General features: G+C 36.7%; 1 protein-coding gene across 9 annotated transcripts in view; it reads right to left on the bottom strand.

Moving 5' to 3' along the window:
- The window catches only part of LOC131148483 (nudix hydrolase 9), a 103,993-nt gene that overhangs the window by 50,911 nt on the left and 35,389 nt on the right, over positions 1-17,693 (bottom strand). For all 9 annotated transcript variants that reach the window (XM_058098183.1, XM_058098188.1, XM_058098181.1 and 6 more), the window contains 2 exons: positions 11,908-11,966; positions 10,230-10,378 (listed from right to left, as the gene is read on the bottom strand). In XM_058098183.1, coding sequence (XP_057954166.1) covers positions 10,230-10,378; positions 11,908-11,966 — 208 coding nt within the window. The remainder of the gene's footprint in view (positions 1-10,229; positions 10,379-11,907; positions 11,967-17,693) is intronic.

Here is a 17,693-nt window from a genome sequence, read left to right as displayed (position 1 = left end):
TGATCATCAATGAATGTCACAAACCATTTTGTGTGAGTGCGATTAGAAATCTGGGAAGGTCCCCATACATCACTATGAATGATTGTGAAAGGTTTTGTGGGTTTGTATTTGGATTTTGGGAATGAAGTTCTTCGGTGTTTTGTGAGTTCACACACTTCACATTGAACATAAACAAACATTTTATTCGAACATAGGGAAGGAAATAAATGACACATGAACTAAAAATTGGGGTGACCCAACGGAGAATGCCATAACATTAGGTCACTATTCTTAGGGATAAAGACAGAATTACTTTGACACTGATCACTCATTTTTGTCTTCCTTGAAGTAGTAGGTTCCCTCATACTCCTTAGCACTGCCAAATGTCGTCCCCGATGACAGATACTGAAAAACACAATGGGATGAAATAAATTTAGCAGAGCAATTGGAGTGCTTTAGTGAGTTGGCTGACAAACAAAAATGGGAGCAGTCCCTCCAAAAATGGGGGTAAGGCTTGCAAACATCCACCTCTCCCAGACCCCCCTCATAGTGGGAGCCTTGTGTACTGGATATGACCTTTATAATTTTGGAGCATGAAGAACAGACGCTAAAATAATCGATTCAGAAATTCGAATACTCCCTTTGCCGGCAACAGGAGCAAGAGATCCGTCAACAATTTTGACTCATAGGTTACCAGCACATCGACTATATGATAAGAAAAGGTGATAAGAGTCTGTCATAAGGTCAGAGGCTCCAGAATCTATAATCCAAGATGTATGGTTACGAAAGGTGTATAGGGCTTGTGAGAAATTACCTCTGTGTGCCAAATTACCAGATGGAGTATTTTTTGGCGACTGACACGAGGCTTGGAGAGCAAATAGCATCTCCATGATTTTCTGCAGTTGGTCATGGCTGGAGGTACTGCTGCTGCCACTATCAGAATAGTTGCTCGCCACTTGTTGCCTCTCGGGTTGAGTCTCAGAACAAGCTTGATAGCCTTTGGTTTTGGTGCTCAGCCGTGGTTTCCAATCAGCTAGCTTGCCATGAATCTCCCAACAATTATCTTTGGAATAGCTAGGCTTTCAGCAATGTTCACACCAGAGGCGGTCCTTTGGTTGCTTGGTATTTGGCCCACTGTAGGTCCCATGGGATACAAATGCAGAGCCCTCTAGTACCATGGCTGTAGCTTCCTTCTACATGACTTTGCGCCTTGCCTCTTCACGCCTCACTTCAACAAACACTTCTCGAGTGGATGGTAGAGGTCTGCGACTAAGAATCCTTCCTCATACATCATCTAAATCTCGATTAAGGTCTGCAAGGAACTCAAAAACTCTCTCTTTGTCCAATCTCTTCTTGAACAAAGCACTGTCCTCAGCACAACCCCATTCTTCTTCGCTGCTTAAATCCAATTCTTGCCATAGTGCCAGCATCTCCATGTAATAGTCTGTCACCTCCCTCTCACCTTGTTTCATATGCCATAGGCGTGTCTTAAGTTCAAAGACTTGGGAAGCATTCTCCTCGTCAGAGGAGGTTTCTCAGACTGCATCCCACGCCTCTTTTGCTGTGGACAGGAACATATATGTTTTCTCGATAGTTGGCTTCATGGAGTTGATAAGCCATGAGGTAATCAAGGAATTCTCCGATCTCCACTACTGAAGTGCCACAACATTCGTTGAATCAGGTTTCTTTGAGTCGCCAGTAAAATACCCAAGCTTTCCTCTACCGTCAACTGTGAGTTTCACGGACTGGGCCCATTCTCGAAAATTCTTCCCGTTGAGTTTTTCTGCCGATAGTTGGACAAAAGAGCCATCTAGTTCATTCGAACTGATGATGGCATTGGTTCGACTCATTTGAGTCTCTGAGGTTGTCGACTCTCGACTGTTGATGGAGTTGTCCCCCATAGTTAACTTGGTTTAGGAAAAAACCAGCTCCGATACCATGTAAAGAATGAGAATGAATCAATTGTATATTCAATTGTGTATTCTTTACATACTCGGGTCCCTATTTAACATGTACACAGAGAATATGGAAAAACAAAAGAGGACACAACTTGCAGTTGAGATGTGTAGTTTAGCTTCGATGGGGGGTCTCAATTTATAGCCTCTAGCTTGTCGCAAGATCTCATGGTAGGTGGTGGTGGCTCACCCACCATGGTAGGGAGCGGTGGCTCACCTACCATGGTAGGTGGCCGTCATTCATCATCCGTGGCTGTCGTTCACATTGCTGGCCGTCATTCACCAACTGTGGCTGTCGTTCACACTGTAGGGATTTCTACACTTTTTTTGTTGCTTTATGAAATATGTGTGTCTTGTGTTTTCAACAAATATTCACTCTTAATTGGTTTCTAAATTTTTTTTCGAAGGACAGTTTAGCAAAACAAATTCTTGCCTAGGCCTAGTGCCTCCATCGAATTTTAGATGGAGGCACAATTGAATACATGCCAAAGCAAAGACGTGACATTAATTGCAGGCTCCAAAGTAATGAAGCCAGATGGTAGAGTTAATGGCCTTACCCGACCTAATAAAATAGAACTCATTAAAAAACATCACTAATTCCTCCATAATCATATACCAACAATCTTTAAGAAAGCCATATTAAATCCATTTGGACTTGGAGCCTCGGTTCCTCTCCATCCCAAACACCACTAGCCTCACTTCACTCTCTTCAAAAGACCTCTCCAACCAAATCACCTTATCTCTAGAAATGAGATTTCATTCTAAATCCTCAAACATAGGCGTACACTCATCCTCTTCCCTAAAAAGGCTTTGAAAAAAAATTTGTGATCTTATTAGCTATAAAAGAAGGGCAAGGTAAACTCCCCCCTCCCCCAAAATTCCAATTCTTCAATCAAATTCTTCCTACCTTTCCATTAGACAACCTACGAAAAAAAATAATTTTTTTTAAAATGGTTGCACTCACCCTCCCTAACCCATCACTATTTACCAAAAAGGTTACAAAGAACGACCTAATAAACTATAAAGCCCTTCGCCTTTTCAAAATAGCACACACATACCTACCACATAACAAGCTATTATGTGTTTTTCACAATATCATAACTATTAGACAAGCTATTTTATTTATGCATGTCTATCATAAAAGAGATCAACATCAACTTTGCTTGACGTTTTTTACGTCAACAAGGACTACCTCACATAATTTTTTCCATCCAAACTATAAATTTTTCCTTTTTAAGATTTCAATTTTAGGAACAACAATATCCATTAGTAAATCTATTATAACTAAACATCAAATCTAAATAATTATAAATATAAAAAGGTATCATCAATTCATTCACAATATCATTTTAACATATGATGAATTTTCTATCTTTTTTTTTCTAAATTTAGTCAACACATGCTTGATCCTTTTCCCATCATCCTTTTGTATATTCACTAAAACCCCTAAAACCCATATTTGAACCTTCTCATTGCTAATCCTTTGCAATCTAATGGATCCCAATATTTCAATCCACCAAAAACACTCATCCTTCAAGAAGAAAGGAAGAGCATGGAGCATTATTGAGAGAACCAAACGACATTTATTCATAGTTCCCATCATGGTCTTAAATTTCCACGAAATTGTCGAAATTTCCGTCGAAATTTCCGATTTCCATCACCTTCGAAATTGAAATGGCAGTTGATTTCCATCTTGCATAATTTTTGTCGAAATCTCTACGGATCATCCGAAATTTATCGAAATCTTGAAATTTTAGCAAAACTTGTCATAATTTTAACTATATGATGAAATTTCGTCAAAATTCAAATGAGAAATTTAGGAGTGAAGTGAAATTTCTATCTTAATTTATTTTATTCATTTTATCGAAACAAAAGATTATTACAAGTACTTTTGAAATTATATGAAAAAATAAACTTATAGTAACATTTTATTTAACCATTCATGTCTAAACTATCATTATTTGTATACTAAATAATATTTAAACGATTTATGAAGTTTATTTGTATTAACTGAATATGTTTAATGTACATCTTACAAATATGTTTGATACACATACTATTTTACAAGTTTTCCACCTCCTACAAAACATAAATGTATTTAATTTGTAATATATTAGTCCTAAAACTTATATTATTATGTTTGTTAACCATTTCTAAAGTTTCACAAAGAATTCCATGCTTTATTACTAATTTCTGTTATTTTTTCAAATCGAAATCGAAATTTCCGTGAAATTTTCATACTTTTGGAGCTTCAAAATTTGAGTCGAAATCGAAATTTAAGACCTTGGTTCCCATTTCAAAAGAGGACTGAAGATGGCAGGAGCAAGAACTTCATCTCTTCCTCTCCATGAAGAAGCTGAACCCTTGGGCAAGAATTAGTACAGCTCCAAACTGCATCGTCATGCTTCATCTGAGGGTGAACACCTTCTAAAGATTCATTTCATGGAAGAAAATACCCCCATAAAGTGGCTTTGAGCTCAACATGTATTAATAACAAGGAGGCCTCTCACTAGAGAGCTTTCTAGGAAGCAACAAAGGAAGTTCCAAGGCAGAGGACTAGGGACATGCAATTAAGATGACTAGATTGTGGATCTGCTAACTTTGGCAACTACTCAAGCGTAAACACTAGAAAATCTATGTTCTCTAGGTTGTAACCACCAACAAGTCGAATGGGGCAATCTTCCAGAAACCAGAATAAGGTGAAGAGATGTCCTATTCAAGTAGGTTGGAAGATCACGGAAGATGAACAAAGCATCAGGTTTACTTATTAGGAAGAAATTCAAATCTGAATGTATTGAAATTTCAAGGGCTAGGCCATCCTTTGGGCCATTTGATTAAGCCCGTGGGTACGAGAAAAGAAATTACTTGGGCAAGCTCATCTTTGGCATTAGCTAACAAGCACTTACCTAGTAGGCTCATTCAAGACAAAGCCAACAAATCATTTAAAAGAGATCCCTTCGAGAAAGAAGCCCAATCCGGAGCACTTCACTCATATAGATAAATGCTTTTGCAAGGCAAGCCCACGGTACCCACATTAGCTGACTTGAAGACTAACGCCGATGGAACCAATTTTTTCTAGGGAGGTGAGCAAATCTCTTCGAAGACTAGATCAAGATAGGAGATCTTGAAGAAACTCTCAGCAACATGCAAGAAGATTAGGTCCCATTTTGGAGTGGGGTGTTGTGACAAATTGTCCTATCGAAAGGAGAAATTTTGGAGGATGTTGCAAAAGATCTTAGCCCTATCTTGTCAGATAATGAAAGGGCTCCTGAATCATTATTGATATTCCCTACAAGAAGAGAAAATTCTTCGAAAATGATCAGTGCACAAACTTAAAGAGTCCCAAAATTAGGGTTTCAACTACAAACAAAGCATGTGAGTCTTCCTTCTAGGGTATTGTGGGTTCAAACTAGGTCCTTTCTCCTATAAACCAAATCCCTAGAACCCCCTTAACCCATATAGTCTCTATTGAAACCTTGGTCTCTCCTATTGTACCTAAGTCATTTCTAAATCATCAATCCTTCGATATAGGACATGTTGCTCTTGAAGACATGCTAGCCAAACATGTTGTTGTGCGTAATCAACCTGTTCCATTGGAATCTTAGAATAGCTTGTTAGCACCTCTGTGTCATAGGTAGCCACTGGACGAGGGTTCTCCCTTATCACTAGATCTGTTAGAAGATGAGAGGGATAACCTAAGAGCACCAAGAACTCCTAGAATAGTTGGACCTAACTTTGGTTAAATCAAGGGGTGAGAGGAATAGGATCGGGCTTAAGAAAGGGATTTGGGGGTAAATTAAAAAGGCAAAGAAACTTAGGAGGGAGTTGGGGAGGTTGGCTTTGTCGATAATATAACACGAAAGGTAAGTCCTGTATGGCCCTTTTTGTGTGTAAAATGAAGCTACTTTCTTTGAACATAAGAGGTCTAGGTAGTCAGGGCAAGAGGAGAGTGGAGCTTTTGTCTAAAGCCATCTTTCTCCAAAAAACCAAGCTGAGGGAATTTGATTCCTTCTTGTATAGAAGCTTTTAAGACAATAGAAATAAAGACTAGGCGCGTCTTTACTTCGTCAAGGGCATCAGGAGGGTCAAATTAGTTTTTGGGGTACTATAGTAGCGTCCATTAGAAAATTTCTTTGAAGGGTTCCTATTCTCTTTTTTTCTTAGTTAACATTAAAGGTGTATGGGTAATGGTGGTTCACTACTATGTATGGACCAAAAGTTATCTCCTAGGAGCCAATTCCTTGAGGACTTAGTGTTTTTGGTTTCTATAGTCCTTACTGATTTTTCTTTTGTGTGGGGGGGGGGGGGGGGGGTCAATGTGTCTTGCAGCTCTAGAGAGATCCTCGGGAACCCAAAGACCTCTAGGAGCACAAGCAAGTTCGACTTCTTCATTCAGGATTGCGGGCTTAGAAATATCCTTATTGACAACGATCAATTCACCTGGGAAACTTCTAGGGATAGTATGAACATATTTTTGTTCACCAATGAGTGGGAGGATGTGTTTCCACATTTCATTCAGGAAATCCTCCCAAGACCCACCTCTGACCACTACCCTGTTCTTTTAGAGTCCAATCCTATGAATTGGGGACTTATCCCTTTCCATTTCACGAACATAAGGTTAACATATCCATCCTTCCGAGAGAGTGTCAAAGGCTAGTGGAGTGAGTGTGAGGTAGAGGAGTGGGAGAGTTTTAAATTCACGAAGAAGTTGAAAATTCTGAAATATAAGCTAAAAGATTGGAACAAAGAGACTTTTGGGAATGTCATAGATGCAAAAATTGCATCTTCTCTGAAATTACAGTGTTGGATAGGTTAGAAAAGTGCAGTTTTTTTTAGGAGGAGGAAGGCCAATCTCAGTAATCAAATAGAAGTTCACTTGTTGAGAGACGATATGTGCAGGTGTTAGAAGTCTAGGGCGAAATGGGTGAAGGAGTAGAACTATAACTTTGGTTATTTTTGGATAGCAAATAGAGGGCAAGGAAAAGTTACATCAAGGAGTTGATTTTAGACTCAGTCCAGATGGTGAGGAGTCAATCTCAAATTGGAGTTAAGATCACTAACTTTTATAAACTTTTTTGTATTCTGAGGAGACCCAAGCAAATTCATGGTGGAAGGCCTTGACTGATCAATCTAGTAACGGGCCTATATAAAATCCTATCAAAATTCCTTTGCTAATAGACTTAGACAAGTCTTGGGGCAATCCGCATTTATCCATGATAGACAAAGTTTAGAAGTTGTGTTGGTGGCTAACGAGGTGGTAGAAGATGTTAGGAGGAGGAGTAGGAAGGGGTTTCTCTTTAAAGAGGAATTGGAGAAAGCCTATGATAGTTAACTTGGGACGTATTACATAAGGTGTTGGGTAAAAAAGGCTCCAGGATCTATAAATAAAATGGTTCAAGAGTTTCCTTAGCTAGACTCATTTGCTTGTCGTTGTCAATGGTCAACCTAGAGAGTGGTTTAGGGCCTCTAGGGGTCTTAGACAAGGGGATTCACTCTCTCCTTTCTAGTTCACCCTAGTTGTACTCAAGGTCTTAAATTTCGATTTCGACTCAAATTTCGAAGCTCCAAAAGTTCAAAAATTTCGACGGAAATTTCGATTTCGATGTCGATTTCGATTTCGAAAAAATAACGGAAACTAGTAGTAAAGCATGGAATTCTTTGTGAAACTTTAGAAATGGTTAACAAACATAAAAATATAAGTTTTAAGACTAATATATTACAAATTAAATACATCTATGTTTTGTATGAGGTGAAAAAGTTGTAAAATAGTATGTGTATCAAACATGTTTGTAAGATAATGTACATTAAACATATTCAGTTAATGCAAATGAAATTCATAAATCATTTAAATATTATTTATTATTCAAATATTGATAATTTAGACATGAATGGTTAAATAAAATATTACTATAAGTTTATTTCTTCATATAATTTCAAAAGCACTTGTGATAACCTTTTGTTTCAATAAAATAAACTAAAAGAGAAATTTCACTTCACTCTCAAGGTTTCGATAAATTTCGACAAATTTTGCTAAAATTTTGAGGTTTCGATAAATTTCGGATGATTCATTGAGATTTCAACGGAAATTATGCAAGACGGAAATCGACTGCCATTTCGATTTCGAAGGAGACGGAAATTTCGACAGTTTCGTGGAAATTTAAGACCATGGTTGTACTCAATAAAATGCTTCTCCACACTCGGGGAGGGGGAGGAGGAGCTGTGGAGCAAGTGGGATCTCACACCTCTAGTCTACTAGTGGCACCTTGCTCGAGGACAACTTAGCAAAATTTTAGAAAGTCATTTTGCTGTTTAAAATTTTTTGAGTAGATTTTAGGCTTAAAATCAACTTGTCCAAGAGTGGCATTGCTAGCATTAACACAGGGGAGATGGTATTTCAGAATTTCAAACTGGTAGTAGGCTGCCCTTGATTCGGCCCTATCCTATCTCAGCCTCTCTTTTGGAGGTAAACCATCCTATGCAGGAAAAGTTGGGTAGGAGATTGGAGGGTTGGAAGAAAGCATACTTTGGGGCCATGCCACTCTCATTACTGGATCACTCTCTAGCATCCCTATTTATTACCTCTCCTTGTTCAGAGTTCCCTCATAAGTAATCAGATCTTCAGAGAGGCCAATGTGAGATTTCCTTTGGTTGTGTCTGGAGGAGGGCAGGTGAGACCATCTAGTTAGCTGAGAAGTGGTTAGCAGACCTAAGTCCGGGAGGACTTTGGCATCAGGAATGTAGTATCCAAAAACATCTCCCTTACAAGCAAGTGACTTTGGAGGTTCCCTCCTGAAGTTGATTCTTGTCGCATGAGGAGTGATAAAGAGCAAGTATTGGATCCAACAGAACGGGTGGAAAACGAGAGGCAGTGGCATCATCTCTATTGCGTGTCCTTGGAAATTCATGTTACAAGTAGTTAGTCAGTTCTTTCCTCTCATCAGGCTCAAAGCGGGCAAAGGTTAAAAAGTGTTTGGGTCGGGGAATCCATTGGAGCTGAAGGTTCCTCGTTTATTTAAGCTTTTATTGCTACATAACACTCCTATCAGCACCTTCATTTTGGGTTCTTCTTCTTAATATTTCCAATTTTTTTTTAGGAATATCAATAAAAGAGAGGTCGACGAGCCCACTGTCCTTTCTCTGTTGGATCAACATATTCCTTCCATTAATGAGGATGAGAGGGTGTGGGAGGGTGGTTCATCAAGTGTGTTCACTTCTATATGCTTCCTTACGCATCTTTGAAATCCCCTTACCCTAACCTTTTTCCTTCAAACCACATCCTTTGGATGGCTAAGTTGCCCAGGAAGATTCAGGCCTTTGTCTGCACTGTGATATTGGAAAGGATTAACAAGCATAATTTGCTTAAGAGGAGGAAGCGCTATAAGGTTCTCGATCCTAACATGTGCGTCATGTGCTGTGAATGCAATAAAATGAACGCTCCTATTTTCATGCATTGCAGGGTAGCATTGCAGCTTTGGAACATCCTCTTTTCATCTATGGGGGAAGAGTGGGTGGCATTGGGAAAGGTGGGAGAGCTGTCTTTTGTTAACTTCAGGGCTTTAGGAAAGAATAGAAATGGTAGAGCTCTTTGGAGTGGGCTGTTTTTGAGATCTTTTAGACCCTGTGGATGGAGAGGAATGCTAGGAATTTTAAGGTCGCTCAACCTGCTCATAGCTATCAACGCTATTGTGGCATAGAATGACTTCCCCCACTTCCTTTTAGGTGCACTCTTTTGGATTATTTTTTTTTAGGATAATCACAGTCCAGCCTCATAAGAGATTGGGAGGCAGCATTTCGTAATTAACACTTGTATTGTTTTTATTTCTTTGGTGTACTTTTGCTTTTTCTGTATTCTCTCTAGGGAGGACTCCTTGTCCTCCAAATCATGTACTCTGCTTCTTGGATATAAATAAAATATTGCCTTCTTTTATCCAAAATTCATCAATATTATCTGTTATGGTCAACATAAAGAAAAAAAAAATCTAATAACTAATTTAGGATATTCATAATTTAATCATAAACTTAAATATGAGTCTATGGCAATGCATTGCTAATTTGTTTTAAATAAATATTTTAACTGTATTAAATTTTATGTAAATATGACTTTTAGATTTCACTTTTAAAATTGAATAATTTAAAATATATTTACTCAAGATTATTCACTTGCAATCACATGCAATGGAAGCTAGATATTTACTAGTACTTGCATCAACAGATGCACGGATGGCAAGGCTACAGCATAGAGATAAATTATTAGCAGAATTGACAAGCAAAATATGTTTGTTCCAGTTGGAATACCTCTGGATGGCCACCTGGAAAGACAAAGTGTCCAGGAAATTCACCAACATTATTGCTCCTTTGCAATACAAGTATCTTTTTGTCTGATGTCTCTACAACTGCACCATTACCCAGTGGGCTTGAGGTGTGCTGACAACGTATGGTGTCATCTACAACGAAGCAAAGCTATATTATATAGACATTATTATTCTACCAATAACATCAGTGGCCACTCAAAAGACCAATGCAGGGGTAGATCGAAGCTGTCAGAAAAAAGGGGTCAAGTATAAACTAAACTTGAAAATAATAAATTAAATTATTTATTAAAAAAAAAAAACAGAATCATACTGCACGAGGCACCTGCCCTAGTGTAGTCTATGAAGAGTTCAGTGTATGCAGCCTTATCCCACATGTGGAGGGGCTGTTTCCAAAACTTTAACTCACAGGACCCATGCTGCCATGGAGCAACCGAAACAATGCACCACAGCTACCCCCAATAACAAATAAACTAATGCCAACCAGATTACATTTCAGTATGGCATTTGTTCTTGCATGATTTTCCTATCAACTAAAAATTCCACTAAGGATGCAAGTTTTTCCTCGTAGATCCAACCAACAACTGACTACCTCAAAAATGAGTAGAAATTTGCAGACAATGAAAATACAAGATGTACATCCCCAGATACCGCAGCCATATTTGGTGCAAAAGCATATTGTGTGCAATTAGATCACCACTTGAGTCATCCACTCATAGAAATTGATAACTCCAATGTTCCAACCTTACCTAACAGATCGGATTTGGATGTTTACCTATCTCATTCTCAAGTATCCAATCTAAATATAAACATGTTATATAACGCGTAGATAGAATTTCTTTGTTACATTTTTATTGCAACTTAATTAAGCTTGGTAGCAATCATTTTTTTTTTCCAAACACCATTTTAATAAAGCTATCAGAATAGCATAATACTCAAAAAATATTCTTACAGGTTCACTACAGCACAGCAATTACCATGTTTACCCATTAAAATCCAATATGACTGAAATATTCAACTAAATTTTCTTATGGGTGTGGCTACAACAATGACCGTGTTTGCCCATTAAAATCTAATATGACTGAAATTCCAACAGCAAGATTCAGATGAGGATTGTGAAAAAATACAGTCAGATGCAAATATCTACTGATTTTGCCTGTAAGAATATATAACAGTAGGAATTAGGAAGGCTGAAGTCTAGTTGGCCAGGTTTGGAAAAGGGGTGTGAAGTTTCCTCTGGGGGTAGATGCAGGAAAAGATAGTGAATGTATAACCTATAGAATTGGCTTCAATTGATATGTTACACATCAAGAACAGGAGGCAAACATGATACATAGTCCTAACCTTTTTATTTTTCCTTTTTTATTAATCGCTTGTGACCAGCAAAGCTAACTTAAATACGCATGCAAATAAAAAAACAGCTACATGGATTTTTTCAGCACAAATGGGTCTTTATCACACCAAATCTCCTAAGGATATTTGGGGAACAAAAAAACACTCCTAGGCATAAAACCACTTTCACTGGAAAATCTTATTAGAGTGGCTATTCCATTAACATAGACTAGATTATTTACAGGGGAGGAGAAAGGAAAAAAACACCAACAAATTGAATACAGAAAACCCCTGCAAAATGAATCTTGTAATCATGCAGGCTGCAGCTTTACCTTCTGATTCAACAAGAAACTTCTGCCATGAAGGATTTAAATTTGTCCCAACAAAAGTCCTGAGCAATGAGTAGATAACATACAATCACGATTGCAGAAGAGCAGCTTAATTGAGAAACCATACAAGCGACACTAAACTCAAATCATGCTGTATTCAAACTTGAAGATACAGTTAAAGAAACATGCTGAACAAGCTACAGCTAATTAATTTCATGAGTACAAAAAAAAAATGGAAACACATTGAACAAGCAACAGCTAAGACTGGTGCCAATATTTTCAAAAATGGCATCCAAATTATGCATTAAAAAGTCAAGCCTTTAAGACCAAATTGGTCATAGACCTGTAACAATCGACCAGTGTAACCGTGTAAGAAATGAAAAAATAGAAACCAAAGCTTCAAACTTGACTCATCAGAGGGAAATCAGGCAGCCAATAAGAATTACCATACCCTCTATTTGCTTAATGTCAACACAGTTTTTTCTCTTTTACCTTTTGTTGGCTTGGAAAATTAATCATGTTTAGGAAAAAGAGAAGCATTCCAGTATAAAAACAAGGATCTGATACAACTCCTAGATTAAAACAAAGGTTGTTCCCTTCTTCAAGAAGATAGATGAGGTGGTGTTGCATTACAAGTGACGGGAGACAAGTAGAGAGGACCAAGAGGAAGATTGGGCAATCCTTAGGAGTTCAATTATCGTGTGCTAGGTATGCAACAGGCAGGATGATAATAAGCTTTCTTCCTCTTCTCCCAAGGACTAGAATACCAAGAGAAAACCCCAAAAGTATCAAGAAGAACCAATAAAAATGATATGTTTTCTTCCGCCTCTTCCCCCTTGAACATATGCCTTTCTTCCTCCCTCTCTTTCTCACTCCTCCTATCTTGGTAATAAGAGTGTATAAGGGCTCCAACATGTGAAATTGAGACTCTAAGGGTCTGTTTGATATCGTTGCTATTTTCTAGTTTTCTGTTTTATTTCTCCACAGTGAAAAAACATATTAACGCGTTTGTTTCTATTGTTAGTTTTTTGTTTCTGTTGCCGGTTTTCATTTGTTTGCCAAAAAACTAAAAACCATATTTTATGGATTTTAGTTGTTTTGGCAACCTGTTACCAGAAATTTTAACACCCAGAAATAGTGTATTTGGATTAAATTATTCATTTTATACACTTTTAAATTAAAATCAAAATTAAATGATCATATGAATTTAAATATAATTAAAATAAATATATATACATAAATTTCAAAAAATAATAATAAAGCCAATAAAAAAATACTTCTACTATTTTTCAATTGTCATGTCCAATAAAATATTTATTGTAAAGTAAATTTTGAAAGTAGGACAATTAAGTAAAACAATTATAATAAATTTTATTTTTATTATAGTAATTTTTTTTAATGTGTATTATTTGTAATTTTATTATTTTAATCATATTTTTATATTATTTTGATCTAAAGATGAAAATAAGCATTTTTTAATTAAGTTTTTAATTTGTATTAGTTTTATAAATGTTAGCCAAACAAATTGTTGGTTTCTAGCTTTTAGTTTCTATTTCAAGTTTTTGGTTTTCATTTCTGGTTTTTGTTTCTCTAATTTTTTATAGTGATACCAAATGACCCCTAAAATGCTCCGAACTCACAATAGGCATGTTAAATCATCAGATGAGATATAAGACAATTAATTCCTCTTAACATGCTTTTTGCTCCTTATTTTGCTTAATTATGTAAGAATTAACCCCATACTTGCTCCTAAATTTTGTTTTGTTAATTAGTTTTAGGAGAAAAGTCTACATAAAGGCTCCATCACATAACCTTTTAGCTTAGCTTGTATTATTGAAATTGAGAACCCTAATTGTGTTTTGCACATAGAGATAAAAGACACACAAATATCACCATTATAGGGAATAAAAAAAAAAATTTAAATACCACACAATAATTGCAGGCAACGAGACTAGAACCCAAGACCTCGTGGTAACCAGCTCTGATACCATGTTAGATTACCACTTCACCTAAAAGCTAAAGCTATATCAAGCTTTAAGAGTATAGAACCCCCAAATTCGAAAAAGGAAATAATCCAAGAAAACTAAATGAATTTTATCCCTCGTCATCTGCTTTAATTCTAAAACCATAGGATTTTGAAAGCATCTAAAAATTGTTTAACAAGATGAATAATCAGCCTGCATTGTACTAGCAGATCATTGCACTATCCCAATCCACTCCATTGATCCAACAGAAAAAATGTTTTGGCATGGAGAGTTACACTAGCCTCTAGAACTTAAGGTATTATAAAGAAAAACACCTTAAACATTTCAACTTAAATTTCAAGACCATAAAAATACTGAAATTTCAATGGAATTTTCAGGGTTGATGTCAATTTTGGATTTTGATTTTAAAAAATGATGGAAATTACTACTAAAGCATGGAGTTCATATATAAAACTTTTAGAATTTGTTAATAATAATGCTTGATTTAGAACTAAAATATTATCAATAAAATACATCAATTACATGTATTGGTGCATAAGGTGCAATAAGTACAACAACAACAACAACAACAAGCCTTAAGTCCCAATAGGTGGGGTCAGCTACATGAATCCTTTTTCGACAATTCACCCGTTCGAGAGCATTTTCTTCTATTAGGTTAAGGACTATTAAATCTTTCCTCACTACCTCATTCCAAGTTATTTTAGGCTTACCCCTAACCCTTTTCATGCAACAAACAATAACTAACTCACTCCTCCTCATAGGTAGTCTACTAGGCCTGCGTTTCAAATGCCCAAACCATCTACGCCGCCGTCCAATATCTTGTCTCCAATCAATGCTATGCCTAAATTATTGCATATATGCTCATTTTTTTACTTATCTTTTAATGATAAACCACTCATCCACCTTAACATTCGCATTTCAGCAACTTTTACTTTTTGTACATGTTGTTTCTTAGTTGTCCAACATTTTGAACCATTGAGCATAGTCAGCCTTATAGTCGTCTTATAAAACTTTCCTTTTAATTTTAAGAGTATTCTACGATCACACAACACACTTGACGCACTCCTCCATTTTACCCAACTTGTTTTAATTCTATGTACTACGTCTTTTTCAATTTCCCCTTCCACTTGCATAATATATCCAAGATGTCTAAATCTATTAGCGCTATTAATCTCTTGATTATCAAGTTTAATCTTCTCTCCAATACTACTCTTTACATTACTGAAATTACGTTTCATATATTCTGTCTTATTCGTACTTATCCTAAACCCTTTAGACTCTAATGTAACTCCAAAGTTCTAGCTTAGATTCCACTCTGCTCCTACTACCATCAATCAACATGATATCATCTGCAAACAACATACACCAAGGGATCTCATTTTGAATATTCCTAGTAAGTTCATCAATCACTAAAGTAAACAGTTAAGGACTCAAATTAGAACCTTGATTTACACCTATTGTGATTGGAAAATTTTTAAACTCCCCTCCTACAGTCCTAACGCTAGTCACTACTCTATCATACATATCCTTAATGACCTCAATATATCTACAATCCTAACGCTAGCCCTAAACTTTTCCATTAAGCTTCTTAAAAGATAAATAGCTTTTGTTGTTGATCTCCTAGGCATAAAACCAAATTGATTTTCTAAAATTCTCGTTTCTAGTCTTATTCTATGTTCAATTACCCTTTCTCATAATTTCATTGTATGGCTCATAATCTTAATTCCACAATAGTTATTATAGTTTTAAATATTGCCTTTGTTATTCTTTTTTATAAAATGCTGAAATGTGGAAAAGAAAACTGAATATTCCACTAACATATGAAAAAAAGATTACATTCCCTTTAAATAGATGATAATTCTCATCTAATTACTAGGGATATTTACAACCTACTGAAAATAGAATATCCTATTTAAAATGGAAAGCAATAAAATAAGAAAAGACTATCTACAAAATCGGGTGACATGCTACCCAAATCCCCTAGGATTGTGGAACCAAAAATAGCTAACAAATCAACTGATTTGTTAGCTGTAAATCTCCTAAAGATCAGCCTCTAATAAAGGCTGAAAGATATCTAATAATTCTACACTAATTTTTTAGCTGTAAATCTCCTAAAGATCAGCCTCTAATAAAGGCTGATAGATATCTAATAATTCTACACTCCCCCTCAAGTTGGGTTGTAAATATTGATTAGGCCCAGCTTGGAACTCAGATCATCAAAGTTCTTTCTTGGCAGAGCCTTGGTAAGGATATTGGCTGTTTGGAGACATGTAGGCACGTACAACATCTTGATTATTCCTTCCTCTATTTTTTCTTTTATGAAATGTCGATCAATCTCCACGTGTTTTGTTCTATAATGATGCACTGGGTTCTTTGCAATGCTGATGGCTAACTGATTGTCACAAAACATCTTCATGGGTTCTTCACCTGAAATCTTTAATTCCTTTCGAAGCCTTCTTAGCCATATTCCTTCACAGATGTCGTGTGTCATTGCCCTCAATTCAGCTTCTGCACTGCTTCTTGACACGACTAATTGCTTCTTACTTCGCAATGTAACTAGGTTTCCCCACACATATGTGTAGCAACCAGAAGTTGACCCTCGATCATGTATTTATCCTGCCCAATCTGCATCACTGAATACTTCAATACCTCTTCTTTGATTCTTCTCAAAAAATAATCCTTTGCCTGGTGTTAGCTTTAGATATCGTAGGATTCTATAAACTACCTCCATATGTTCTTCTTGGGGATTGTTCATGAATTGACACACCATACTGACAGAGAAGCCACTATCAGGTCGGGTGTGAGACAAATATATAAGTTTTCCAACTAGTCTTTGATATCTGCCTCTATCCACTGGTGTATTGTCTTCCTTGGCTCCTAGTTTGGTTGTTGAATCCATAGGAGTATCTGCTAACTTGAATCCGAGCATCCCAGTCTCTTCAAAAGATCTAGAACATATTTCCTTTGGGAGACAAAGATTCCCTTCCTTGACCGTGCCACTTCCATGCCTAAGAAGTATTTGAGATTCCCAAGGTCCTTGATTTCAAATTCTTTAGCTAGAAGACTTTTGAGACTACTCATTTCCTCCTCATAATCTCCCGTTAGAATGATGTCATCCACATATACAATGACGATAGAAATTTTTCCTTCAGGAGAGTATTTAACAAATAGTATATGATCTGATTGACATTGAGAATAGTCATGCCTCCTGACTACCTTTGCGAATCTCTCAAACCAGTCTCTTGGGGATTGCTTGAGCCCATATAAAGATCTTCTGAGTTTGCAGACTTTGTTGTGTGTAGCTTGTGTCTCAAATCTAGGAGGAATTTCCATGTAGACTTCTTCAACTACTCCATTGAGGAAGGCATTCTTGACATCTAGTTGGTGAAGAGGCCAATCTAAATTTGTTTCCAAAGATAAGAGGACCCGCACTGTATTTAACTTGGCTATAGGGGCAAATGTCTCTTCGTAGTCGATTCCATATGATTGAGTGAATCTCTTTGCTACTAGCCAAGTTTTGAATCGGTTAACACTTCCATCTTCATTGTATTTCACAGTGAATATCCATTTTCAACCTACTGGACATTGTCTAGTTGGTAATTTTGTGATTTCCCATGTTCCATTCTTTTCTAGTGCACTGATTTCTTTGCAGACAGCAGACTTCCATTCAGGTGTAACGAGAGCCTCTTGTATGTTATTAGGAACCTGGATTTTTTCGAGGTTGGCAACAAAAGATCTAAAAAACGATGACAGCCCCTAATATGACACAAAAGTGTATATTGGGTGTTTTGTGCCTGATCTCAC

This window comes from Malania oleifera, chromosome 2 (genome assembly GCF_029873635.1).
Source record: "Malania oleifera isolate guangnan ecotype guangnan chromosome 2, ASM2987363v1, whole genome shotgun sequence".
Lineage (NCBI taxonomy): Eukaryota > Viridiplantae > Streptophyta > Magnoliopsida > Santalales > Ximeniaceae > Malania > Malania oleifera.
Note: the sequence above shows the minus strand (reverse complement) of the source record. Positions and strands in the feature narration are given on the sequence as shown.